The sequence below is a fragment of the Peromyscus californicus genome, unplaced genomic scaffold (genome assembly GCF_007827085.1).
Source record: "Peromyscus californicus insignis strain IS unplaced genomic scaffold, ASM782708v3 Scaffold_4__1_contigs__length_199733344, whole genome shotgun sequence".
Classification (NCBI taxonomy): Eukaryota; Metazoa; Chordata; class Mammalia; order Rodentia; family Cricetidae; genus Peromyscus; species Peromyscus californicus.
This window is the reverse complement of record NW_026294562.1, coordinates 129,587,952-129,612,326: the sequence shown is the minus strand read 5'-3', so window position 1 is coordinate 129,612,326 and position 24,375 is coordinate 129,587,952. Positions and strand designations below refer to the sequence as shown.

The window sequence follows — 24,375 nt, the reverse complement described above, 5'->3', positions numbered from 1 at the left end:
ATGCTGGCCACAAACATTTGTTTATAGGCTATCATTCTGTCTTCATCTGTTTTGTTTTGTTTTTGAATCACTCCATCTTTTTGTCTTTCAGTTTAGCATGGTAATTGATGCTGAGGCTACATAGTCTGAGGATCTTAGAAATTTTTTTCTCTTACTGCTTTGTTTCCATTTGCACATTTAGGACTTCCTTTTAATATTATCAGTATCTTAACAACTTTTATGGAATTTGTCAATTTGATAAATATATTCAGTGTATTCTGACTATACTAACCTTGTCCTGCCTTACTTTAATCTCATCCTTTTTTCCTCCACCCTCCCACTAAATAACTTTGCCACATATGAAAGTGGTTTGGGTTTGGTTTTGAAACTCACTGAGTTTCATAAGCATCACGTTTGACCACAGGTTTGGAAATATCCATTGAAGCATGGTAGGCTTGCCAGTGGGTATAACCAAACACAATCACAGCCCATCTCAGAATCCATTGGTATCCAATAGTTAAGCATGGAGGGGTAGGAAGGAGTACATGGGCCTCTCCTAGATCCCTAATTGACTATTGACAGATCTAGTCATCTTATACAGGCCAATGTAGCTGCTGTGAGATCATGACTACATAGTCTATGTCACATCTAGAAGTCAGTGTTTCACTGTCCTTCTTCCTGTCCTCTGGCTCTCACATTCTTTCTGCTCCCACTTCTGCAATGTCCACTCAGCTTTAATGGAGGTGGCACAATTACCTATTTAGGACTGTATACCCAGCCATCACTTATTCTCAGAACCTTGGGCAGTCAGCACTTACTATATTTCATTGCAAAGAGAAGCTTCTCTTATTAAGACCAGAAGTAGCCTTTTCCTATGGGCTTAAATATATTCTGAAGGCATCTTGATCCTACCAGCTACGGGACTGAGAATTAAGAAATGGGCCTTAAGTACAATCAGAACGTAGTTGGTTACCACCATAACAGTCATGCCACTACTCCAACAGTGAGCACATCTGGCTTGACAGGTTGATATTATAGTCCACAGTGCTCACAGCTGTGTAACACTACTGGTCCGCAGCAGGCTGCATAAAGCTTTCTAGAACATAAAGTCTCTGGAGCATGGTGACAGCTTCTAGCTTAGTTCCGACTTGATACATCCTGCAAGGGAAGTGTGTGTAGTCTTCAACAATCAATCTGGTCAACTAGTTCTGATGTTAACCAAGAGGAAATAAAAAGAGCTTGCATTCTTTTAACTGTTCAGTGATTAATTCATCTTGAAATTATTATTGTGCTGAGTGGAATGTTTTACCCTAACTCCCTAAGCAGCTGATTTTCCCAGAACCACTTACCAAGTCTTTTATGCTTTACACAGTGACTTCATGCTTCAGATTTAATGTTAAATGATCCCTAATTAGTGTTCTATCAAGTCCTTCACTAAAGTTCTAGAATATCTTTACAAAGATCTTAGACATAATATCTTGTTTATTTTATATTAGGCTTTGGTGTTTTAAATTTTCTAATTAATATAGCTGTTGCTATTGCTTTCTTAATATGTATCTTACTGATCTTTCATAGTCTGTTACTTATTAACTATTTATGTTTACAGATATCTGAAATTATATAACACGTTAAAAATGTGATTTCTTATTAAGATGTACATAATGGTTTTTTCCATATAATTTTGGATTGACTGTAGCTGATATAAAAGATTTATGTTCTCACTAGTTAATTCATAAACTTCAGCCTGTTGAAGTCCCTAAACAATACTGTAGAGAAGGCCCTATTACTACTTTCATTTTGAAGGGGAAGGCATAGAAAGAATATTGTGGTACTACAGCCATGGTTCTGAGGCTTTGGGCAGACACTGGGACTCATGGTAAGGGAGTCTCCTTCAGTTACTGTTATGGTTTAGATATGGAGTGTCCCTGAAAAGGGCTCATGATGTAAAGTACTTGCTTCCCAGCTGGTTGAACTACAGTGTGAGATTCTGAATTTCACAATCTAACCGGCAGAAGTAGATAACAGGGAACATCTTTCCTCTGGCTGCTGCCTCATCCTCCTTTTCCTTCCCATTTGTGTCTTCCGCCCTTCCTCCTCTTCCATTCCACAGTGAGACATGGTGAAGAAGCTCCTACCACCACGTACACCTACCACCATTCTGTTTTGTTTAAGAGTGCCTGGGGCCAAGAGACTATGGACTGAAACCTTTGAACCAGTAGCCAAAATAACTACTTTTTCCTTTCTTTGTCTATGTCACACATTTTAGTCACAGTAACAAAAAGGTAACTAATATGATTGCTAAATGATTGGACTATTTTGTCCGTAATCAGGAATGGGAGTAGACTTTTTTCAAGGACCCCTTCCACATCTAGTGATACTGCTGTGGAACATTCCACCTTTAATATGTCATTGTTATCAATTACACAGTATGCTTCCTAATGTGTCGAGCCTGTCTGATACACAAGAAGAACATAATTTTCTATTTTCTTAAATTTTTTTCTTGCTATGACTTATTAATTCTGATCACAAGGAAAAATTTAATACATTTTCCAATTGTCATGTTCTTAATGCATTTATATGGCATTAGCATTACTCATCTCCTTAGGACTCAAGAAAAACAACTTCAGTAAACAATTGATATGCTATTTTCTTCACAACAAGAGAAGAAAACGCATAGAGAAAAGGTTAGAATCATTTGAAAACTTTTCCAAACTTTCCATAACTAATCATTTTCACTAAGTGGCACATTCACTATCTGATAGCCAAATTCCTCTATTTATACTTTTAAAGATAATTTTCTTTGCTCTTTTAGCAATTCATTATTCCAAGTGTGGAACTGTCTTATCCTTACAGTTCCATTGGAGAGAGTAAACATCTTCATAGCACTCAGGTTATCTCACATCTTCTTCTAGAGCCAGCCCTACTCTCTTGGTCCCTCACCAAGAATCGTGCTCGCATTCACAATTGCATCTTGTTTACTGTTTTCCATCCTCACTACAATTCTTTTTTTTTTTAATGCTATAAATGGCTTGTCAGTTTCACAAGTTTTTTTGAAGGGTGTACTCGTGCCTGGATTTATCATATCCACAGCACCACTGTTTGCATATACTCTTTCTTATTTTGTGTTTTATTTCCTTTTGCCTCAGTGCTGGTAGATAACTCGTAACTTTGCATATGCTAGGCAAGTGTTCTGTCACTGAGATACACTGCTCAACCTACTTCAAGGGTGGTGTCTTTCTTTATCAATTCCTTTCCAGTTTTCTTAGTCTTATTTAGTTTTGATGAACTGTCTAAATGACATGCAACCTTTAGGTTTAGTTACTAAATCAATCAAGTTAAAATTATACTTTCAGTCCTTATGCATAGGTTTATGTAGTGTTGTTCCAAGTATTAAGCACCCTCTAACTGCAGTCTGGGAATGTGCATTGACTAATTCAGAGTTTTTTTTCTTTTGGAGCCAAGTAGTTTGATAGTTCTTTCTTTCTTTGCTAACATTTAAAAAACAGATTTCGGTACTCTGACCATAGTGTAATTTCTGCCTTTTTGGACTCTACTGAGGTATTCTGAACCAAGTCAATAGTATTTGAACATGTTCAATGGGCATTGAAACACAATGTTTTTCCAGTTTCGTGCAGACATAGACACATATCACATGGATTTTTTAATTGTCTAAAGTCTGAGAATTACACCTTTAATGTGTCTAAAAGTTATCTGGTAATCAGCTCATAGATGAAAAGAAGATTCTAGATAATCCTGCTCAGAACTTTTATGCTCAAAAGCAGCATGCAGCGTGCTCACTATGGACAGACTTACAGGATTGAAGCTTCACGAAGCATTGTTTTTATTCTGTTTGAGTTTGGAGCTTCCATGTTCATTCTGCTTCATTGACAATGATGGGACATCAAATTCCCACTAAGCTGTAGTCCTAATCCATGATATATTTTTAAGTATTTAACGCTGGATAGATGATATACATTTTTATTCTAATCTTGCAATTTTAAAAATATTTTCTCTCCAAAATAGAATGTGAAATCTTCTTCATGCAGGGCTGTGTTTTGTATAATCTGAGTGATAATTCATCCAGTTTTCAACTCTTACAGCAATCGGTTATATAACATCTATCTGACATGCATCTTATGTACATCTATACATTATAAATTCCTGCTTTATATCACCATGTTTGAGATGTCTCAAAGCAGGAGCAAGTAAGATTTTACTTTGACTTAATGTATAAGAGATTCACTATTTAATAGAAAAGTTCATTGTATTCACGATCTGCCATTCTGTGTGATGTGCTCAACCTTGTCCTCACCAGCTTCTTGTTTTAGGAGACTGGGAAATGCCCACTAGGCATTCTCACTTTCTCAGCCTGACTGACCTGACTCAGTGCATTCACAGGCCATGATAATGCATATGGTTCATGAAAACCCCAGAATGTTAACAGTGCCCTGGTCCTGGGCAGAGCAGAGCTAATTGATTTCACCTTGTTTCAATTAACATGTTATGCTTGGAGAAGTGGGTAAGAAGATTAAATTTTTGTGCTAAAAGAGAACTGTATGGGAAGCTGGAGAGATGGGCTAGTATTTAAGACCATGCATTGCTCTTCCAGAAGATCCACGTTTGGTTCCCAGAATTCAAGTCAGGTGACCACAATTATGTTCAGCTATAGCTCTAGGGAGATCCTACACCTTCAGCACCTGGGTACTTGAACTCATGTACACATACTCTGCTCCAATATACACACATACATATGAAAGTAACCTCTATCACCCTACATTGGGATTTAAGTCTTCTTTATATCCAATAATCTCCCAGATGATGCATCCTCTTCTCCATTTTATTTACGTTCTACCTCAAGACTGAACATGTTGGTTCATGGACCAAATCTGCACTCCAAAGCCACGTCCTGGCAACATGCCATTTCTAATTTTTGTATTGATCATAAACTTGTTCATACAATCTTAATTTTTACTATTATTTACTTTAGTGGCCAAAAACTCCATCTTAATCTTAAAACAAACAAACAAAGAACCATGATTGTCCATGTCTCTTACTTCATGCAGCTCCTTTACAGGGACTTGTACAAAGAATACTTAATTGAAAATGCAAATGGAAATTTGTATGGTACATTATTTTGTACAAGAAATTACAGAAAAATTTGTCCCATAAATCTGTTTGAAAGAAGCTGTTAGGGATACAGCTCTTCACAGCACACATACATGTTCCACCAAAATACTGCAGCTCCATAAGACAGCATGGAGGCCATATTTCTGGTATAGGTTGCTTTGACCTTAAGGGTTGCACTTGCATAAGAAGGTGAGTCAAATTTGTTCCAAAATGCATTTCATTGAGCTATGAGTGGAGTTATTTTAATTTGGGTTTATTAGAAAATAATAACGGTATACCTTTTATTATTAGAAAGTAATAAAGGAGTCAATACGTAATTAACGAACTTGGGCACCCTGTGTTCAGTGCATAATGTGTAGATTTGTAATAGCCTCTTGGTGGGTTTTCCCTTTTATGAGTATGTGGTGACTTTCCCTAGCTCTTCTGATTAGTTCTGTTGGAAGTCTGTTTTGTCAAACACTAGGATGGCTGCACCTGATTGCTTCCACACAGATTGAGCAACTAAAGCAATTTGTGTTCTTCTTAAATCGGCCCAGTAGATGATTTTAGAGAGCAACTACATTTGAAGAAGAAAGTCTAGGCTAGAGAAGAGGCTGCCCTGATTTTGAGAGCACTGAGTCCACTTAAATGGAAGATAGAAATAGTAAATAAACCTCATTATTAGAAGATAGTGTCAATGGCCCCAAATATTTTAAAACTGAAAAGTGCTTACTGTCATCCATTGCGTTACTATGGTACTGATGAGAGTATTAGAAAGGAAAGAGAAAATGATCCAGTATTAGATGTCCAATTATGATGCATTCTAACAATTATTTGAAATGATCTTGGTTGTATTTGAGTAAAGGATTTTGCATATCTATGTGTGTGTCTGTTTTATTAACTACTATGCTTTTTTATTGAAAATTTTTTTCAAACAATATATTTGGTAATGTTTTCCCCTCCTCCAATTCCTCCTAGATACTCTACACCTTCCCACCCACCTAACTGCGTGTTACTTGTGTTACTTCTCTCTTTTTTTCAAAAAACAAACAACAGGCCAGGTGGTGGTGGCGCATGCCTTTAATCCCATAACATGGGAGGCAGAGCCAGGCGGATCTCTGTGAGTTCGAGGCCAGCCTGGGCTACAGAGTGAGTTCCAGGAAAGATGCCAAAGCTACACAGAGAAACCCTGTCTCAAAAAACCAAAGCAAACAAACAACACCCCCAAAATAAAAAACACAAAAAGACCATATAAACACACACACAAAAAAAAATCAAAATAAACAAAAGATCAATAAGACCAAAAAAAAAAAAAAAGCCAAAAAATTCAAAATGAAAAAAAACTACCAAAACATCATTGAGTTGTTTTGTGTTAGCTCACTACTCCTGGGACCAGGGCCTGCCCTAGAGTATGGTTACCACCCGGTGACACTCCATTGGAGAAAACTGATTTCACCTTTGCCAGCAGGTATCAATTGCAAACAGCTTCTTGGTTAGGGGTGGGATCCTCTGCCCACTTCTCCTCCTCAGTGCTAGGCTTGAACTTGTGTAGACCTTATGCATGTTGCCACAGTTATGTGAGTTCATATGTGTATCAGTCACATTGTACCTGGAAGACACTGTCTTCTTGGTGTCACCCATTACATCTGGCTCCTACAATCTTTCTGACTCCTCCTTTGCATAGCTCCCTGGACCCTGAGGAGAGGGGTTTGAGGGGTTTGGTGCAAAAAAAATCCCATTCAGGAGTGTGTACTCCAAAGTCTCTCACTCTTGGCACATTTTCCAGTTATGTGTCTTTGTGTTAATTCTCATCTGCTGCAAAAAGATCTCTGATGTGGGTTGAGTGAGGTATTGATCTATAAGTATAGATATATCTCATTAGGAGTCATTTGATTGCTATGTTCCTTTAGCAGAATAATAGTAGGTTTTCCCCTGGGCTCTTAAGGCCCCCAAGACCTAGCTAGACTCTGGTTCTTAGCTACTTTAGCAGTGTTAGTTACGGGTTCCATCTCATGGACTAGATCTTAAATCTAATCAGAAAGTGATTAGTTGTTCCTGTAACATTTCTGCTACTATTGCACCAGTATATCTTCCAGGCAGGAAACTGCTGGAGGTCACGGAGTTTTTATTCGGGTGATAGTGATGATTAACTTTCACTTTCAGCGTCTTTCAGAAAATCTTCCAGTACTGTGAACACTAGTCACTAGGGGGGAAGCTTCCAGTTAGGCACCAGCTTGACATCTCCATTTTCAGTGATATAAATAAGTGTTGTCTTCAGCAATAGGACATTACCATCAGGTTGTGGAGAGTAATCAATAGCCTGGTTGTTTGGAGGTTTCCATAGGGTTCCATTGACCAACAACTTAGAAAGATGTAAGCCATTCTTGTGAGTGAAGATTTTACTTGGTGGCAAAAGATGTCTATTTGGAGCATTTTCTCCCCTATTGTTAGATTCCTTTCATATCAGTTTATATTTTAGGAAGCTTCTACAACAGGTTTCCACGTGGTTTTTCAAAGGACATTTGGTATCAGTTGTCCCTCCCCAAATCTCCTCCCTTACCCTTTTCTCCATACCTCCTCTCTATTTAACCCTCCTATTTTAGTTCCTCCTCTGTCTGTCCGGATCAATATATCTATTTCTCCATCCTTTGGAGATCCTCTCCTCCCCACAGTCCAAAACTAAGTACCTAACCTCTAAGGTTATTCAGAGTGTAGCACATATGCCAAAAGCTTAAAAGCCAAGATACGCATATAAGTGAATACCCGCTTGTCTCACGTAGTTTGGGTTAAATCACCCATGATGATTTTTTTTTTCTAGTTCCAGCCATTTACCTGTGAATTTCATCATTCTTAACAGCTGTATAAAATATTCCATTGTCTAAATATACCACATTTTTCATTATCCATTCATCTTTTGGACATCTAGGCTGTTTCCAATATCTGGCTATTATTATTAGTAGAACAGCAATGAACATGATTGAGCAAGTGTCCTTAAAGTATAATGTAGAGACCTTTGGGTATTTGCCCAAGAGCAGCATAACTAGATCTTGAGGTAAATCTATTCCCAGCTTCCTAAGGAACTGTCACATTGATTTCCATAGTGGCTGTACAAGTTTGCACTCCCATCAGCCATAGATGAGTGTTCTACATGCCGCCATTCAGTTTGAACAGAACCATTTGTTGGAGGTGCTGTCTTTTCTCAAATGTGATTTTTGGGGCATCTTTGTAAAAAGTCAGGTATCTATACTGTCTCGACTCATATCTATATCTCCAGTTTAATTATGCTTATCAGTATGTTTGTTATGCCAATACCATGTTGTTTTTATTACTATAACTCTATAGTACAACTTGAAATACAGGATAGCAATACTTCCAGCAGTCTTTTTTATCATTGAGGATTGTGTGAGCTATCCTGTTTGTGTGCATGTGTTTCTATATGAAGTTGAAGATTGGTTTTTCAACTTCTGTGAAGAATTATGCTAAAATTTTGATGGAGATTGTATTGAATCTGTAGATTTCTTTTGGTAGGATGGCTTTTTAACACTATTACTCCTACCCATCCATGAGCATGGGAACATCTATCTTCTGGTGTCGTTTTTATTTTCTTTTTTCAATGTCTTAAAGTTTATAATTGTACAAGTTTTTCCCTTGCTTGGTTAGAGTTATTTTAAGATTTTTGAGATATATATCAGTTGAGACTTGATTTGTGTCCTAATATGTGGCTCCATGAGTTTACAAGAAGGAATTATGTTATTTAGTGTTTGAGTGGAATGTTTTGTTGAAGTCTGCTAGGTCCATTTGCTTTATGAAATTATTTAACTCTAGCTTTTCTCTGTTTAATTTTCTCTGGATAACTTGTCTATCAGTAAAAGTAGGGTATTAACGTCACCCACCATGGTTGTGTGAGGGTCAATGTGAAATTTTAGCTGTAGTAGTGTTTCTTTTATGAACTTGAATAGCCTATGTTTCATGAATAAATGCTTAGAATTATAACATCCTCCTGATGTATTTTTTCTTTTATGAGTATTTAATGTCCTTCCCTAGCTCTTTTGATTAGTTTTGGCTTGAACTCTATTTTGTTATATATTAGATGGCTATACCTGCTTTCTTCCTGGACCCATTTACTCAGAAAATCTTTTCCTATCCCTTTACCCCGAGGTAAGATCTATCCTTGATGGTGATATGTGTTTCTTGGATACAGCAGAAAGATTGATTCTATTTTCTAATGTTAGTCTTTGTCTTTTTATTGAGGGAATTGAGGCCATTAATATTGAGAGTTTTCAATGAGCTATTTTTATTGACTCCAGTTATTTTATTGTTACATTGTGGGGGTTTTTCCCACTCTTTTGATTTGCTGTCATGGGTTTATTTATTCCTTGTGTCTTCTTGGATATAGTTAATCTATTGTGACTCAAGTTTCCTACTAGGGCCTTCTGTGGAGCTGGATTGGTAGATAGAAATTGCTTAAATTTGGTTTTAATAGGACTTTTTTTTTCACGTTTTTCCCTCTATCTGAATGTGATTGATGGTTTTTCTGGGTACCACAGTCTGGGCTGGCATCTGTGGTCTCTCAGTTTGTAGAACATCTGTCCAGGCACTTCTAGATTTCAGGGTTTCACTATTCTAGTGTGCTGCCTTTATATGTTACTTGGTCTTTCTACCCTGTATCATTTATTATCCTTTATAAGTTCTGTACTTTTAATGCTTTGATTATTGAGTTTCATGAGTAATTTCGCTTCTGGTTCTGTATATTTGGTGTTCTGTGTTGTTCTTTGCACAACCATAGGCATCTCCTTTATATTGAGAAATTTTCTTCTATAATTTGTTAAAAAATATCTTCTATGCCTTTGACCTGGGTTTCATCTTTTTCCCCTATTTTTCCTTTTTTCATAGGTTCGGTATATATTGCACAATGGACCAGAGCTTCTGGATGTATTGTGTCTAGATATTTTTTTTAGTTTAATATTTCTTTTGACTGAAATTCTTTCTTCTGGGTCTTATAATCTGTTAGTAAGGCTTACCTCTGAGGTTTTTGTCTGACATCCTAAGTTTTTCATTTCCAGTTTATTTCCATTTGAGTTTTCTTTAGTGATTTTATTTCTACTTTCATGTCTTCAAGGGATTTCGTTATTTCATTTAACTATTTCTATTTTCATGGTCACCAATAGGGCATTTACTCATATCCTTTTTAAAATTCTTCAACATATTCATCATTTCTGTTTTTAAAGTCTTGCCCCATGCTTCAGCTAAATTGCATTTCTCAGGGCCTATTCCAGTAGGGCTGCTGGCTTCTGGAGGAGGCATATTGTCTCAGGTGTTCACGATTGTGTTTTTGCACTGGTATCTAACTATCTGGATTTTTGATGTTTGAGATATATCTTGGTGTGGCTATCTGGTCTTGTCTTTGTTGAGTAGGTGTTCCATTCTTTGGATGCTATTGTGTACTCTGGATCCGAGACTACTAGGGTGGCTATGGGATCCCTGGTAGAAGGTGCTTTTGTAGGTCAACAGGTAGCACAAAGGAATGCAGATGGGCTAGGAGGAAGGGCTGAGAGGAGCTACAGGAAAGAGCTATGAGGACCAGGGTCCTCACCAACAGGCAGAGTCCCCAGAGAGTATAGGTAGGATAGGAGGAGGGCTTCCTGCAGGCTAGCTGCTACAGGATCAAGAGTAAGGCTGCAGAAATTGGGGTGGGAAACAGGAAGGATAGTTAAAATCCCCTACCTGGGTCCCAGCCAGTGGCCACTGGCAGTAGATCAGGGGTGTCCCTGGTGAAAAGTGTTTCTGTTGGATCAGCAGCTGAAGCAAAGGGATGGAGATGGCCTAGAAAGGAGGCCCTGTGACTTTTGTGTTTTGTTTTTAATTGAAGAGAAATTAAGCATGTGCAAGGATGGCTCATTGACCTTGGATCTTTTATTCAGATATATATTGAATATATACATATGCCTTGAACAATTCACTAGCACCAATGAATATTGTAATCTTAATGTATGAAGTTTTAATTTTGTTTGACTTTATGTGTGTGGGTAATTATGTCTAATTATGTCTGTATTATGTCTAAGCATCACAGGTAAACCTGGTGCTCACAGAGGCCAGAAGAGGATATCAGATTCCCCGGGACTGGGGTTACAGGTGGTTGTGAACCACTCTGTGGGTGCTGGGGATTGAACTGGGGCTCTTGGAAAGGAGAGTGCTCTGAACCATTGACCCACCTCGCCAGCCTCAATGTTTGAATTTTTAAATGACCCACTTGCCAGGTAGTACTTTTACCCTGATTGAAAAGCTATACTGAACAAGGGAGGGGTGGAAAGGAGGAACGAGAATGGTTATGTTGAAATTATATTTTAATTTCAAAAAGGAAAACACAAAGGCAAAAATTTAAAAAAAAAAGCTATAGTTGAGTTAGCCTGGCTTTTTATTCAACAGTCTTTTTTTTTTTTTTCCATTTTTTCAAGACAGGGTTTCTCTGTGCAGCTTTGCACCTTTCCTGGAACTTGCTTTGTAGACCAGGCTGGCCTCGAACTCACAGAGATCTGCCTGCCTCTACCTCCCGAGTGCTGGTATTAAAGGCATGTGGTGGTATTGTGTTCCCCAAAATATTGTGCATGCTAATAAACTTATCTGGGGTCAGAGATCAGAACAGCCACAATATTAAACATAGATGTTAGGCAGTGGTAGCACACGCCTTTAATCCTAGCATTCCAGAGGCAGAGATTCACCTGGATCTCTGTGAGTTTAAAGCCACACTGGAAAGAGCCAGGCATGGTGACTCACACCTTTTATCCCAGGAAGTGAGCCTTTAATCCCAAGAAGTGATGGCAGAAAGCAGAATGGTATATAAAGCATGAAAACCAGGAACTAGAGCTGGTTAAGCTTTTAGACTTCTAGCAGCAGTTCAACTGAGATTCATTCTGGATGAGGACTCAAGATGAGGAAACAAGATCAGCTGAGGAACTGGTGAGGTGAGGTGGCTGTGGCTTGTTCTGCTTCTCTGATCTTCCAGCACTCACCCCAATACCCAGCTCTAGGTTTGTTTGTTTGTTTTTATTAATAAGACCCTTTAGGATTCATGCTACACAACAGTCTTAAATGCACCTTAGCAACAGGCTTAAGTACATTAATAGTGAGTGAAATGAGAAGTTAAGGTACATTCTCTACCTTGGACTTGGGTATTTTAAGTGCACTGTGCCTTCCTTACTTCACTGTGCTGAGCAGTTTTATGTCAACTTGACACAAGCTGGAGTCATTTGGGAAAAGGGAGTCTTAGTTGATAAAATGTCCCCCACCAGACTGGCTTCTGGGCAAGCCAGCAGTGGGTTTTCTTAATTAGTGACTGATGTGGGCTGGTCCAGCTCAAGGTGGGTAGTGCTGTCTCTGGGATGGTGGTCATGGGTGCTATCAGAAAACAGGCTGAGCAAGCCATGAGGAACAAGCCAGTAAGACGGACTGCTCCAGCTCCTAACTCCAGCTTCCTGCCCTGTTTGAGTTCCTTCCCTGACTTCCTTCAGTGATGGGCTGGGATGTGGAACCGTAAACTGAAATAAACCCTTTTCTCCCCATGTTACTTTTGCTCATGGTGTTTTATCATCATACTATTAGCATCCTTAAGTACAACACCACCAAATGGTAAGTGTAACTTTAATTTGTGCCTTAGGTAAAGAGAAAATAACTGCACAAAATTATCCCCGTTCAATTATGAATATGTTGTTGGTTGAAAATTGTTTTAAAATATAAATTTTGATATTTTCATCATATGGAGCATTGAACCTAGGACCTCCTCCATGCTGGGCAAGTGTTCCACCACTGAGTTCTATCCCCAGTTCTCCTTTTATGCTGAGTCAAGATCTCCATACATTGCCCAGACTGGCAATGACTCACTATGCATCCTGGGCAGGCCTTGAACTTATGATTCCCCTGCCTCAGCCTAAGTCTCTGGGATTATGGACCTGTGCTACCAGACCAAGCTAAAATAATGCATCACTGAATAAAGTTTTAATTCTCTTGTAAAGTAACTAGTAAGTACCACAGATTCCCCTTTCTTAATTCTTTCACATAACTGAAAAAAAATAAAAGCAGGAATCAACCCTTTTCCTAAGAAATATAAAAAAATAAATCTCAAGCATTTTCTCTGATGCTTAATTCTTGGATATTCAACAAATCTTCTAGAATATCCTCACACTGTGGTCCTAGTGGAGTACTCTAGAGTCACTGCTTCTATTCCAAACCCATCCTGGATCCCTGCTAACAGACAGATCCAATGCCCTTCTACTCTCCCCACTCTGATCCTGAGACCAAGGCACCCAGGCCCTCCTTGTTCCCGCAATGTGACCATTCTCCTGCACCTCTCAGCTTTGTCCTCTGCTTTAGAGGACTTTCCCATTCATCCACAGTCACATTCGCTACTCCTTCCTGAGAGAGTTCAAACCTCTGTTTCCTAATGTTGTCTCAAACTGTAATCCATCAAAGCATCTTGTTCCTTTCCTGTGGCATTTGTGACTTTTCATTTTCTGTTCCAACTGTACAGATATCTCCCAAGAATTCCTACACTTCTCCTATCATGTCTATCTGGCCAGCCCTAACTGTACATGTCACAGTCGTGCAAACACATCCCTAGCCTTGCTTATGGTTTGATGCTCGATGGGTGTTACTATGGCTGTCTAAGAAACTCGGCGAGTCGGACTCCAACATGAGGCTGTCTACATTAAAAACTTGCTTACTAACCAGCTACAGTACAGGGTCACTTCTGTGTTCCTGTTTCCTAATTTGAAAATTTCCAAAATTAAATGTGAAAGACTAAGTCATTAGAAAATTAATGATTTAGAATATTAACTACACTGAACTTGTCAGGTATGTATCCCTCAAGAGATATAAACTAAAGACGGAAAAAAAAAAGTACACCTAAATGGTCATATCTTTAAACAACAAACCCTCCCAAGTACAGTTCAGTATTATTTGATAACAGAACAATAAATTAAATAATTATTGGATTATAATTTTCAGTCATAATGAGAGTCACGACATTTAGAAATCACATTTATAATCTACATCCTATTAGGAAATAAATTAATTTGAAAAGGTCAGTTTGTTGCAGGTGGACCACCTGATGTCAAGAAGACACAGGTCTACTCTAGGATTTGGTCATTTTCCCAATCTATCAGTCAGAGAATTAAAATTAATCTCAATCAAATCAGTGGCATGGACGGCAGCAGCAGAGGCTGCACCCAGTGCCATGCCGGCGTCCCCAAGGCAACTAAGAGGATTACAGCCTTGGCCTGGCTGCTCTGCAAGGCGGAGCCTGCTAAACTGGGCCTTTCTCTTGGCTGTGCCACATGCTAGCTGCATTTAAAACAAACAAATAATGTGTGCTGCAAGCTTTATATCAACCGGTTACAAGCTAGAGTCATTTGGGAAGAGGAAATGAGAAATTTCTCATTTTCTCAACTGAGAAAATGCTCCAGCCAGATTCTTGATTGATGATTGATGGTTGAAGTGGGAGGAGCCAGCTCACTGTCGACAATGCTGTCTCAGGGCTGGTGGTCCTGGATGCTACAAGAAAGCAGCCTGAGGAAGCCATGAGGAGGAAACCAGTAAACTACACTCCTCTGGTGACTTCTACTCCAGTTCCACCTCCAGGTTTCTACCTGGAGTTTCTGTCTCCATTTTCCTTAGCAATGGACCAAATGCACAACTGTAAGCTGAAATAAACACACACACACCCCAGCCCAGTTGCTTTCGGCCATGGTGTTTCATAACAGCAACAGAAACTCTAACTAGTAAGCGACGTAAACCTGTAGTTTCCCATCCCTCACTGAGGAAAAGTTCAAGTCCATCACAGGCCTTGGTGCTTGGCTGTCAGGGTACCACAAGGCTTGCACTACCCTACCCTTGTGTCCTTTTCTGTTTTATAGACCACTGTGCTCTGACCCCTGCATTCCATCTACACTGGCCTCCCAGCCATCTCTGGACGTTGACAGGCAAAGTCCTTCCTGTGAGCGAACCTGTGCACATACATGATCGATCCCCTGCCTGGAAATTTCCCCAATACTTACATTGCTTGCTCTGTCACCCCTTGAGTTCCCACTTGAGTGTCTCCTTTCCTGTGCACCCCTCACCTTGTAGTCCTGGATACCTGATGTCCACTTCCCTACACTCTTGGTGCCCCAGTGGTGGGTCTTTATCATGTAACATTGGATATTGATTTTATTTTAGTTATCTTTCTGCATTCTCATCTCATATAAAACATGATATAAGCTACAAGGGAAGAGGGAGCTCCCTGTGGTCAGCATTAGAGCACTGTTAGCTAAAATTGCCTGCCACACAGTGAAATTTCATCAGCATTTGTTAAACAAAAGAATGATCAATAGGCCATGGGATAGCTTGTTCCAGTACTGCAAAACTCAACTGTGGAGTTTGGTTTGTGTTTAAAGCATGTATTGAGTAAGGTATGTCTTTGCCATAATTTTCTAGGTGGGGAGGGATATTTTGAAAAAAAGAATCCATTAGTTTAGTCCAGTTATTGTCTCCATAAGGGAGTCCACCACCCTTCAGTATCTTTGCCAATGTCTAGGGACATTTTTAGTTTTTACAACAGCAGAGGAAAGCAGTGCTACTGTCAGAGAGAGAAGACAGGAACCTGCTGGGCACTCCAAAATGTACAGGAAAGTTCCATCTAACATACACATGTTCTAACTTCAAACATCAACAGCCTTAGGACTGGGTAGTCCTGATGCAGCTGGACATCCTGTCTTAGATCTGCTGAGCAGGGAGGGAAGGAGAGACAAAGTCAAAGAGGGATTGAGGGACTGAAGTAGGAAAGCAAAGCCAGTAGCTGATGCCACAGAAAAACAAGCAAATGTACGAAAGTTTGGAAGTTTTACGAACAAAGAAAAAAGATCAAGGGTTTCCAAACTATCAAATTGTACTCACATGTCAATGAATAAAATACGTTGAAGATTAATCTATTAAAAAGTGTAAAGGGGAGGAAGAGGGAGAAAGAAGGAGAGAGAGGAAGAGAGGGAGAAGGAAAGAGAGAGGGCGAGAGGGAAGGAGAGAGAGAGAGAGAGAGCGCCACTCTGCTCACATACATATACACTAAATTGTAAAGGGTGGATGTTTTGGTTTTGTAACATCTCTCTTTAGACTTCTTTTAAAGTGTGTCCCATATTCCTGCTCCATGTATTCTTCTAGGAATATCTGACAAAGCTGTAATAAAAAAGGGGGGAATCCCAAACTGCCATCTCCTCTCTAGGAGCACTGCCGCCTGCCACGGAGAGCTCAGAGCATTTGGCAGGGGCCGGCTGCAGCAGCCGGCAGCTGCTGCATGCATTTTCTTGGAGGAGCATCAGGGATATGAGAACTTGGGGAGAAATTAACCAAGCGATCAAAAGCAGATGAAAAGATATTAAGAGGTACAGTGTTCCCCTCCCTGTAAACATTATGGGAGCAAGATGAAGCTTGTAGTTAGAACACAGAGTGAACAGCTCACAAAAATGTACAAATAGCTTTGGGGAAAAAAAAAGTGTGAGGGAAGAAATCAACTCTCATATTTTGGTGAACCCATAATGACTGTACAACCAATTTTATGAATGGATGGAAAACTGAAATGCTTGCCTCTAACAAGTTCAATTGATACATATTAATGTCCCATCAAAAGGGAAAAGGTGGATATTATATAATAAATAAATAAAAAGACAATTTTTGGCCACCTTTCCCCCTTCACTCTCATAAAGGCATTCTGGGATGCTTTCTCTACTGCATTTTGTATGGTTTATTATTATTATTATTATTATTATTATTATTATTATTATTATTATTCTGTTTTTCTTCTTTGTTGACCTTAACCAGATGATTGAAACCCTCTTTATTTTCCAAGGCATATCTTTACTTTCTTCCACAAAATACTTAAAGTCTGAAAGCAGACACAACAGACAGAACTTTGGGAAAAGGGGTCTTTAAGAGAACTGAGAACAGAGGTGCAGTCACCACAATTAATCTTTAATGAAATAGACAGGGAGGAACTAAAAAGAAATCAATGTATAGTCCTCATTGGTCTGTGGAAAATCTGATCAGAGAGTGGGATCCCTTGAAATCAGACAGGAGTGCCATCCTGAGACGGGATGAAGTTTAAGAGTGGGATTGAAAGATTGGCCAAAATGTCTGGTTGATTAAATAAATATTAGACTGACACAGAAAAGGCTATGTCTCTTTGTACCTAAAATATAAAGAATTAATGCTACTTTCCATTGTAGCTCCAAGACTGACAAAGATAAAATTACTCTAGACCATAGAAACTCCGACTTACAAATTGTTGATTAATGGAGAGGACTTACAGACAGCAAGGGGATGGCGACTTTTCCAAGAAAATCTGGGGCTTTATCTCCATCCTCATCAAACACTGTCACTTCCAAAACGTCATGGATATCTTTAATAGGGCTGAAAGAGGAAATATCAGGTATTATACACAAAAACACACGAGTGACGTCCGCTCCATGAAGATCTGAAAACACTTGCACTAATTAAGTCTGTGTGTCCTCAGAGTATAAAACTACCATTTAATTAAACTCCAAAAATTAAATCAAACTGACTCTATTCCCAAACCTTCCATCATGGAAGATTCAGATGTGCACATGATGGGAGAAGCCAGCTTTCTTCCTGTGGCGTTTTCCACACATGTGTGCACTCAAGGGTGGTACTATTAAAGAAACAGAATAAAAAAAGAAAGAAAGAGAGAGAGGAAGCAGAAGAAAAAATGAAGGAGATTGCAAAGTCACTCTGCAATGGGAAAAGCAAAAATCACCTTTGAAATCAATGAAGAGAAAATGTGAGGAGAGATTGTTCAAGGGTTCAAAGCAGTCACTGCTCTTGTAGAGGACCCAGGTTCAGTTCCCAGCACCTACCCCGTAGCTCACTCCTGCCTATAACCATAGTTCCAAGGGATTCCACACCCTTTTCTAGCCTGTGTGGTCTTCTGAATGCACATGTGGTGCACATAAGCTCACATAGGCATACATACTTGCATACCTACACGTATACATAAAAATAAGCAAATAAATATTTTTAAATATTTCTTTAAAAAAATGTGGTAAAATTCATTATTTGATGAGGTATACAGAAAGCTTTTTCTAGTTGAAACATAAAGTACCAAAAACCCCACGTGCAGTTTTAGAAGCACCTTTTCTTTATATTGAATAGAAACCAGGCACCACAGACAATCAAAATCAGAGCCATGGCTATTGTCAAAACCCTTGTATCTGGCAGTTGGCTGATGTGTCTCCAGGTAATTCACTTCTGTGAATCCGTTGAGGGACTTGCTATGCATACTGTCAATTGCACAGGAGGCAAATCTGACTCTTTCTACTCTTAAGCACAGACTAAGCATCAGTTTTGAGTGGGTGAGGCATCACCAGGTCACTCAAGTCCAATAGGAACTTCTCTTAACAGGCAGGCACCTTGAAATCTAAGGCAAACTAGGAAACTAAATATACACAGCTTCCTAAATGCCCAAGTTTGATGAAATACATAGGGCAGTCCAAAGGAGCCAGCCACTCTGATAGAAAGGAATACCAGGAGTCATTGGGAGTCTTTAAGGATTCATAGATAATCTGCATTTTCCAAAAGATTCTGACAGAATACAAATCTTCATGCATTTAAAATAGTATCATAACATTTAAGTGCTTAGAATTTAAGACAGGACTCCATTTGTAACTTTTCTTAACCCAGAAATAGATTAGTCTGGACATCTAGAAGCTTCCATCTATCCACAGATTAATTTAGTCACTAAAAGATCTACTTTATAAATGTCTCTGAACAGTCCCTTACAGTTCCAAATGGTCTCTTCTATTATTAAGCCACACTATAAAAAGAAAGGATAAAGGGTTTTGGAAGAGAAAAAACAATAAAATTCGCTCTTTGCACATAAAACTGGGTGGAAAAGTTCCCCCCAGGAGTCCCCAAACTTCCCCATATACACCAGGGATAATTGCTCTCTAAGTAAAAGCTGCTCCTTGGATCCCAGAGCATGACATACTTACAATGTAAAAACTTTGTTCCACTCAGGATTGAGGTTTTTGTAAATGGTGTGTGTCTGAAGTCGGTCATTGCCCAACTCCAGCAGGCAGAAAGGATCACTCTTCCCTGGAAAGAGAACACAGTCAACCATCAAAGACCAACGAATCTCCAAAGGGACACTGCAAATTGAGCAAAAGCTGTGTGCTTTCACAATAAAATTGTGAAAAGAGAGAAGACCAGAGGGGAGGGAAGCTGCTTTCCAGGCAGGCTTTCTGGATCCACTATGAAAACTCAGCAAGTGAGGAAAGCCCACTAGTGTTCAGTCTTTAAACTTATCAAGGGATCCAGACCAAAGTAGCACCTGAATTTTCACTCTGAAAGCCAATAACCACAGCTCTCACAGGAGGGTGCCCCAGGTCTCCATGTGAAAGGGTCCTCAATTCCTTGTGTGTCTTTAAAATGAACTCAACGACAAAATAAAATAAAATAACTCAATTTAAAAATAGGCAAAAGACCTTAAAAGGCATACAAACTACCAAAAGTGAAGAAATCTTCAACATTACTCATCTTCAGGAAAATGCTAATCAATGCTGCGAAGATATATTCTTTCACCCACTTAGAATACCTGTTACCAAACAGACAACAGTAAGGCCGTAGATGTACTGAGTGAGAAAGCATTTAGCACATACAAGACACTATGCTTAATTCCCAGTACTTGATGAAAACAGAAACAAAGACAAAAACCAGAAATGTCTGAGGGAATGGAAGACTTATATGTTAGTGGGACAATCAGTTAGTAAAGCCATTATGAATGAACAGGGTTCCTTTAAAAGCTACACATAGATCTGTCATCTGGCAGCAATCCTATTTTCATATGTGTGTGTGTGTGTGTGTGTGTGTGTGTGTGTGTGTAAATATATGTATATATCCAATGGAAATGGTTTCAGCCTTGGTTGTATTGTGTGCATCATAGCACTCTTCATAATAGCCAAAAATGAAGACAGCACAGGTGTCCACCAGCTCACAAGCATAGGAAGAAAGTGTGGTACATATCGACAACAGAATAATATCCAATCATAAGGAAGATTAAACAATTAAGAGGATTAAATCATGCCATTTGCAGCAACACAGATAAGCCCGTAGGATAATACATTATGTAATTCAGTCGCAGAAGACTAAACACTGTGAGGTCTCATTTACACACAGTATAGATTCAATCACAAAGTAGAGTTGGAACTGGAGAGCTGGTTCATCAGTTAAGATTATTAGCTACTCTTGCAAAAGACTGGTTCAATTCCCAGCACGCACATGGCAGCATACAACCATCTCCAGTTCCAGGACATCTGATACCATCTTCTGGCCTCCACAGGTACCAGGCAACCAGATGGTGCAAAGACATGCATGCAGGAAAACACTGATACATGCAAACAATAAAAATAAATCTCAAAAAATAAGGAAGAGGCATAGTGAAAGAGTGGTGACAAGAGGCTAGGGAATGGAGGGAGGGGTGGTTGGAGCAAGATTTGTGCACAAGTACAAGGTTAAGGTTGGACTGGAGGGATGAATGGAATGCAATGTTGGTGTTCTCTTATATAGTACTGTGACTTCCGTTAATAAAATTGTATTGGATATTTTAAAAGAGCTAGAGAAAAGGATTTTGGATCTTCATATCCAAAAACATGCTAGATGTATGAAAATGATAGACATGGTACATATGCTTGATTTTAATTATGACACCATGGACATATCACACTCTACGATGCGGCTATCCTATGTCAGTTAAAAGCTTACCACTGCTACCTCCTTAAATTTTCTTTAGTCAATATAGATAATTACTCTTCTGTAATTGGAAACCAATGAAAACACCGACTTCCATGAGGCTGTGAGAAGACAGACAAGAAAGTACAAAAATGGCTCTTGTGAACTGAACCTCTGCCCTAGGTGAGTAAGTAGACATGACCGACATTCTCTGTATGAGACTCCATATGCTAAAGTTGGTGATGCTGTGAAACCTTCAAAGTATAATTTAATAAGTAAGGCCAGAGCTTGTTTTTAACTTAAAATTTTCATCTCACAGGGCTAGAAGGGATGAAAATCTGAGTTCAAGTCTCTAGAACCCACAAAAACCTGGGCAAAATGGGAAGCAGAGGCAAGAAAATCCCAGGAAGGTTCTGGGCCAGCTGGCCTGGTGTACTGTGACAAACACACACACACACACACACACACACACACACACACACACACACACTGTCTAAAACAAGGTGGAAGGTGATGTCTGATACTCAGCACTGTCTTTATGACCTTCATTACACCATTCTGACCTGTGAGTGTCTGTACTTGCACATAAATACACCATACAAGCACAAGCATGCATGTGTACGCGCACACACAGTTACCTCACTCCTCTTCACATCTTATCTTCTATTTTTCCATCCTATCTCCCTCTGTCCTCCAAAAGAACACACATAAGAAGCAAGGACACCCCAAATCCAAAATCTGCTTGACAGCCTCCAAGTCAAAAGCCATAACCTTTCGCAGAAACTGGCAGGGAGGCCTAAGATTGAGTTGGTCGGGGGAAGAAAGAATGGCTGTAGCCATTTGACATTAGTGGGACATGATGGGGGCTTAAAAACAGATGTCTGTCTAACAGATAGCATGGTAGAGGGCTTAAAGGTAGATGTCCCTCTAACAGGTGGCTAGGACCTACCACAGAGTGTCCTCAGGCCTCCTGAGCTCTTAGCCAACCCTTCAAGTTGCTGAACTTACATCTAATTCTTTCAATAAATAGCCAGGAGTGCTGAGGCCCTGCACATCCATGTAGAGCTTAACTTGTCGGAGAGCCTGCACCTGGGTATGATTAAAAAATTAAAAAAGAAAAAAGTTAAACTGTAGAAGCATGGATCAGAGTTAGTGTTAGACAGAAGAACCCCATTGCACTGATTCATGGCCTGGACAACTCAGGAGCCTAGAAGAAACCTTTTAAAGCCAATCCCATCATTTCAGTTACCCTTCGGCGGATGCATCCATGGGCATAAATGGAAGCATCAGGACCCTCAGCTTCGAACAATTGGAAGGACCTGTATCCACGCCACAGAAATATAATAAAATAATACCAGAGTCCTCTGAATTCCTGAAAAAGCCAGAAAACCAGGCTGAAAAAAGAAATATGTTCTCAGCAAAGCCTGGATTGGCCTCTGCTTCACCAGGATTCTGGCCCCAAGAAGCCATGCTTTTCCCTAAACCCTGACTGTGACTACTTCTGTGATCAGTTCTGTCTTTTAGGCTTTTGTGAGTGAAAGCAGCTTTGACCTGTTCTCTAAGCATGGGATGCAAGGCAGTCCAAACACAGAAGGGGCAGACAAAATGCCACCGACACAGAAATCCACCCACATCCAATTTTGCTGACTGGTAGTTGGGTTTCCCCTGGCAAAGCCTTCTATAGAAGTGTAAGAGGAACCTGCTGGGGCGGGAAGACACGCTTCCCCTTCAGCACTGACGGTGAGGAAGATATCGGCCCTGGCTGACATGCTCAGGTGCAGCAGCCCACCCCCTCCCCAACCTGAGCTCCAACAGCTACTTAACCGTTTGTCAGACCATTAGTAGGTGTCAGCACCGCTTCTCTGGGGACAGCAGCATGACATGCCATCAGCACTGGCTCTGGGGAAAGCACCTGACACTTTTAATGAAGGCCCTGGGGTTGGTACACAGCAGGGCAGAGGCGCTACAGTCCTGCGGAGGCACAGGTGGGCTCGAGCTGTGCCCGGCTCTCCTGAGCAGCCCTGTGCCTAGCTGTCCTAGCTAATGAGGAGCACGCTCCTCTCCAGAATCCAGGAACTTCAGTTATGTGTCTCCAAGGAGCCTACTGCACCAACTCTCTGAAGATGATTCAGTCAAAGCTCATTAAAATGCTGCATTTATTAATATTACAGTATAAACAGGCAGAGAGAAGAGGAAACAAAGGCATGACTGCGCTTAGAGAGTATTTTATGGACACTTTGTACACTAGTTTCTTTCTCTTGTAAGGTTTCGGAGGGGAGGATGCTCTAAGATGCAAATGATGAGTATTTTTATTGAGGACAATGCTTTCTCATAAAAACGGGCCATCCAAACATTTCCCAATGATACTAAGAGAACAATGGCAGGACAACTGAAATTCAGACATCCTTGAGGACATTTTACTGCCCCCTACTTTGCTGTCAAGCTTCTAACTTATCTCCAGTATAAGCAGATGCACTTCTCTGTCACATAGTCATGATGTTAGTGGCTCTGGCTCATGATGAAGTATCACTCAATAATTCTTATTTGGGGGTGGCAACTTAAAATTCATTTCTATTCCTTTAAAAGTAGGTGGGAACTTGGCATTTCAATAGTGTCTGTCTTAGTTAGGGTTGCTATTGCTGTGATGAAACATCACGATCAAAAAGCAAGTTGGGGAGGAAAGGATTTATTTGGCTTATACTTCAGCCTTGTTGTTCATCACTGTAGGAAGTCATGACAGGAACTCAAACAGGGCAGGATCCCAGAGACAGGAGATGATGCAGAAGCCATAGAGGGGTGTTGCTTACTGGCTTGCTTCCTATGGCTTGCTCAGCCCACATTTTTATAGAACCCAGGACCAGCAACCCAGGGATGGCATCATCCCTCATGGGCTGGGCCCTTCCTCTTTGATCACTAATTAAGACATTGCCCTACAGCTGGATCTCATCGAGGTATTTCCTTAACTAAGGCGCCTTCCTCTCTGATGATTCTAACCTGTATCGAGTTGACACACAAAACCAGCCAGGTTGGTACCAATCATTTGAAAGCAATTTCCTGAATATTTCCTCCTCACCTAGCACTGTCCAGGACACAAAGGTAACCAAGCTTCCCCATGCAAGGACTCTCCTCCGAGGAAGAGATTTTGTAGTTAAAAAAGAAATTGGTCCTTACTGAAGAGTTGTGGACAAATTCATCAGGAAGGTGTTTGTGTACCTATACATAGAGTTGGTCTACCCTATCTGATGGGTCCAATGAGCATTAATCATATATGTAATTATGCCTGTGATAGCTTCACCTGTTTGAATAAAGACAACTCTATCACCATTTACACACCATCCCCATTGTAACAGGCATTAGTAAGACAGAGGTTAGTTAATGCATGTGGAGAATATGTGTGCATATTACATGCACAGATTTATAAAGTCTACACATTTTATGCAAGGGTGTTGAACATCCTTAGATTCTAGGACTATGGCAGAAGTCATTTTTCCTTTTAATTTTACTTCCATGTACCATCCAAGTTCC

At 39.8% G+C, this 24,375-nt stretch overlaps 1 protein-coding gene across 4 annotated transcripts in view; it reads right to left on the bottom strand.

Annotated features, from left to right (window-relative positions):
* Nucleotides 1–24,375, bottom strand: part of Mctp2 (multiple C2 and transmembrane domain containing 2) — a 247,018-nt gene that overhangs the window by 95,525 nt on the left and 127,118 nt on the right. For all 4 annotated transcript variants that reach the window (XM_052763049.1, XM_052763048.1, XM_052763050.1 and 1 more), the window contains 2 exons: nt 19,116–19,218; nt 17,415–17,517 (listed from right to left, as the gene is read on the bottom strand). In XM_052763049.1, coding sequence (XP_052619009.1) covers nt 17,415–17,517; nt 19,116–19,218 — 206 coding nt within the window. The remainder of the gene's footprint in view (nt 1–17,414; nt 17,518–19,115; nt 19,219–24,375) is intronic.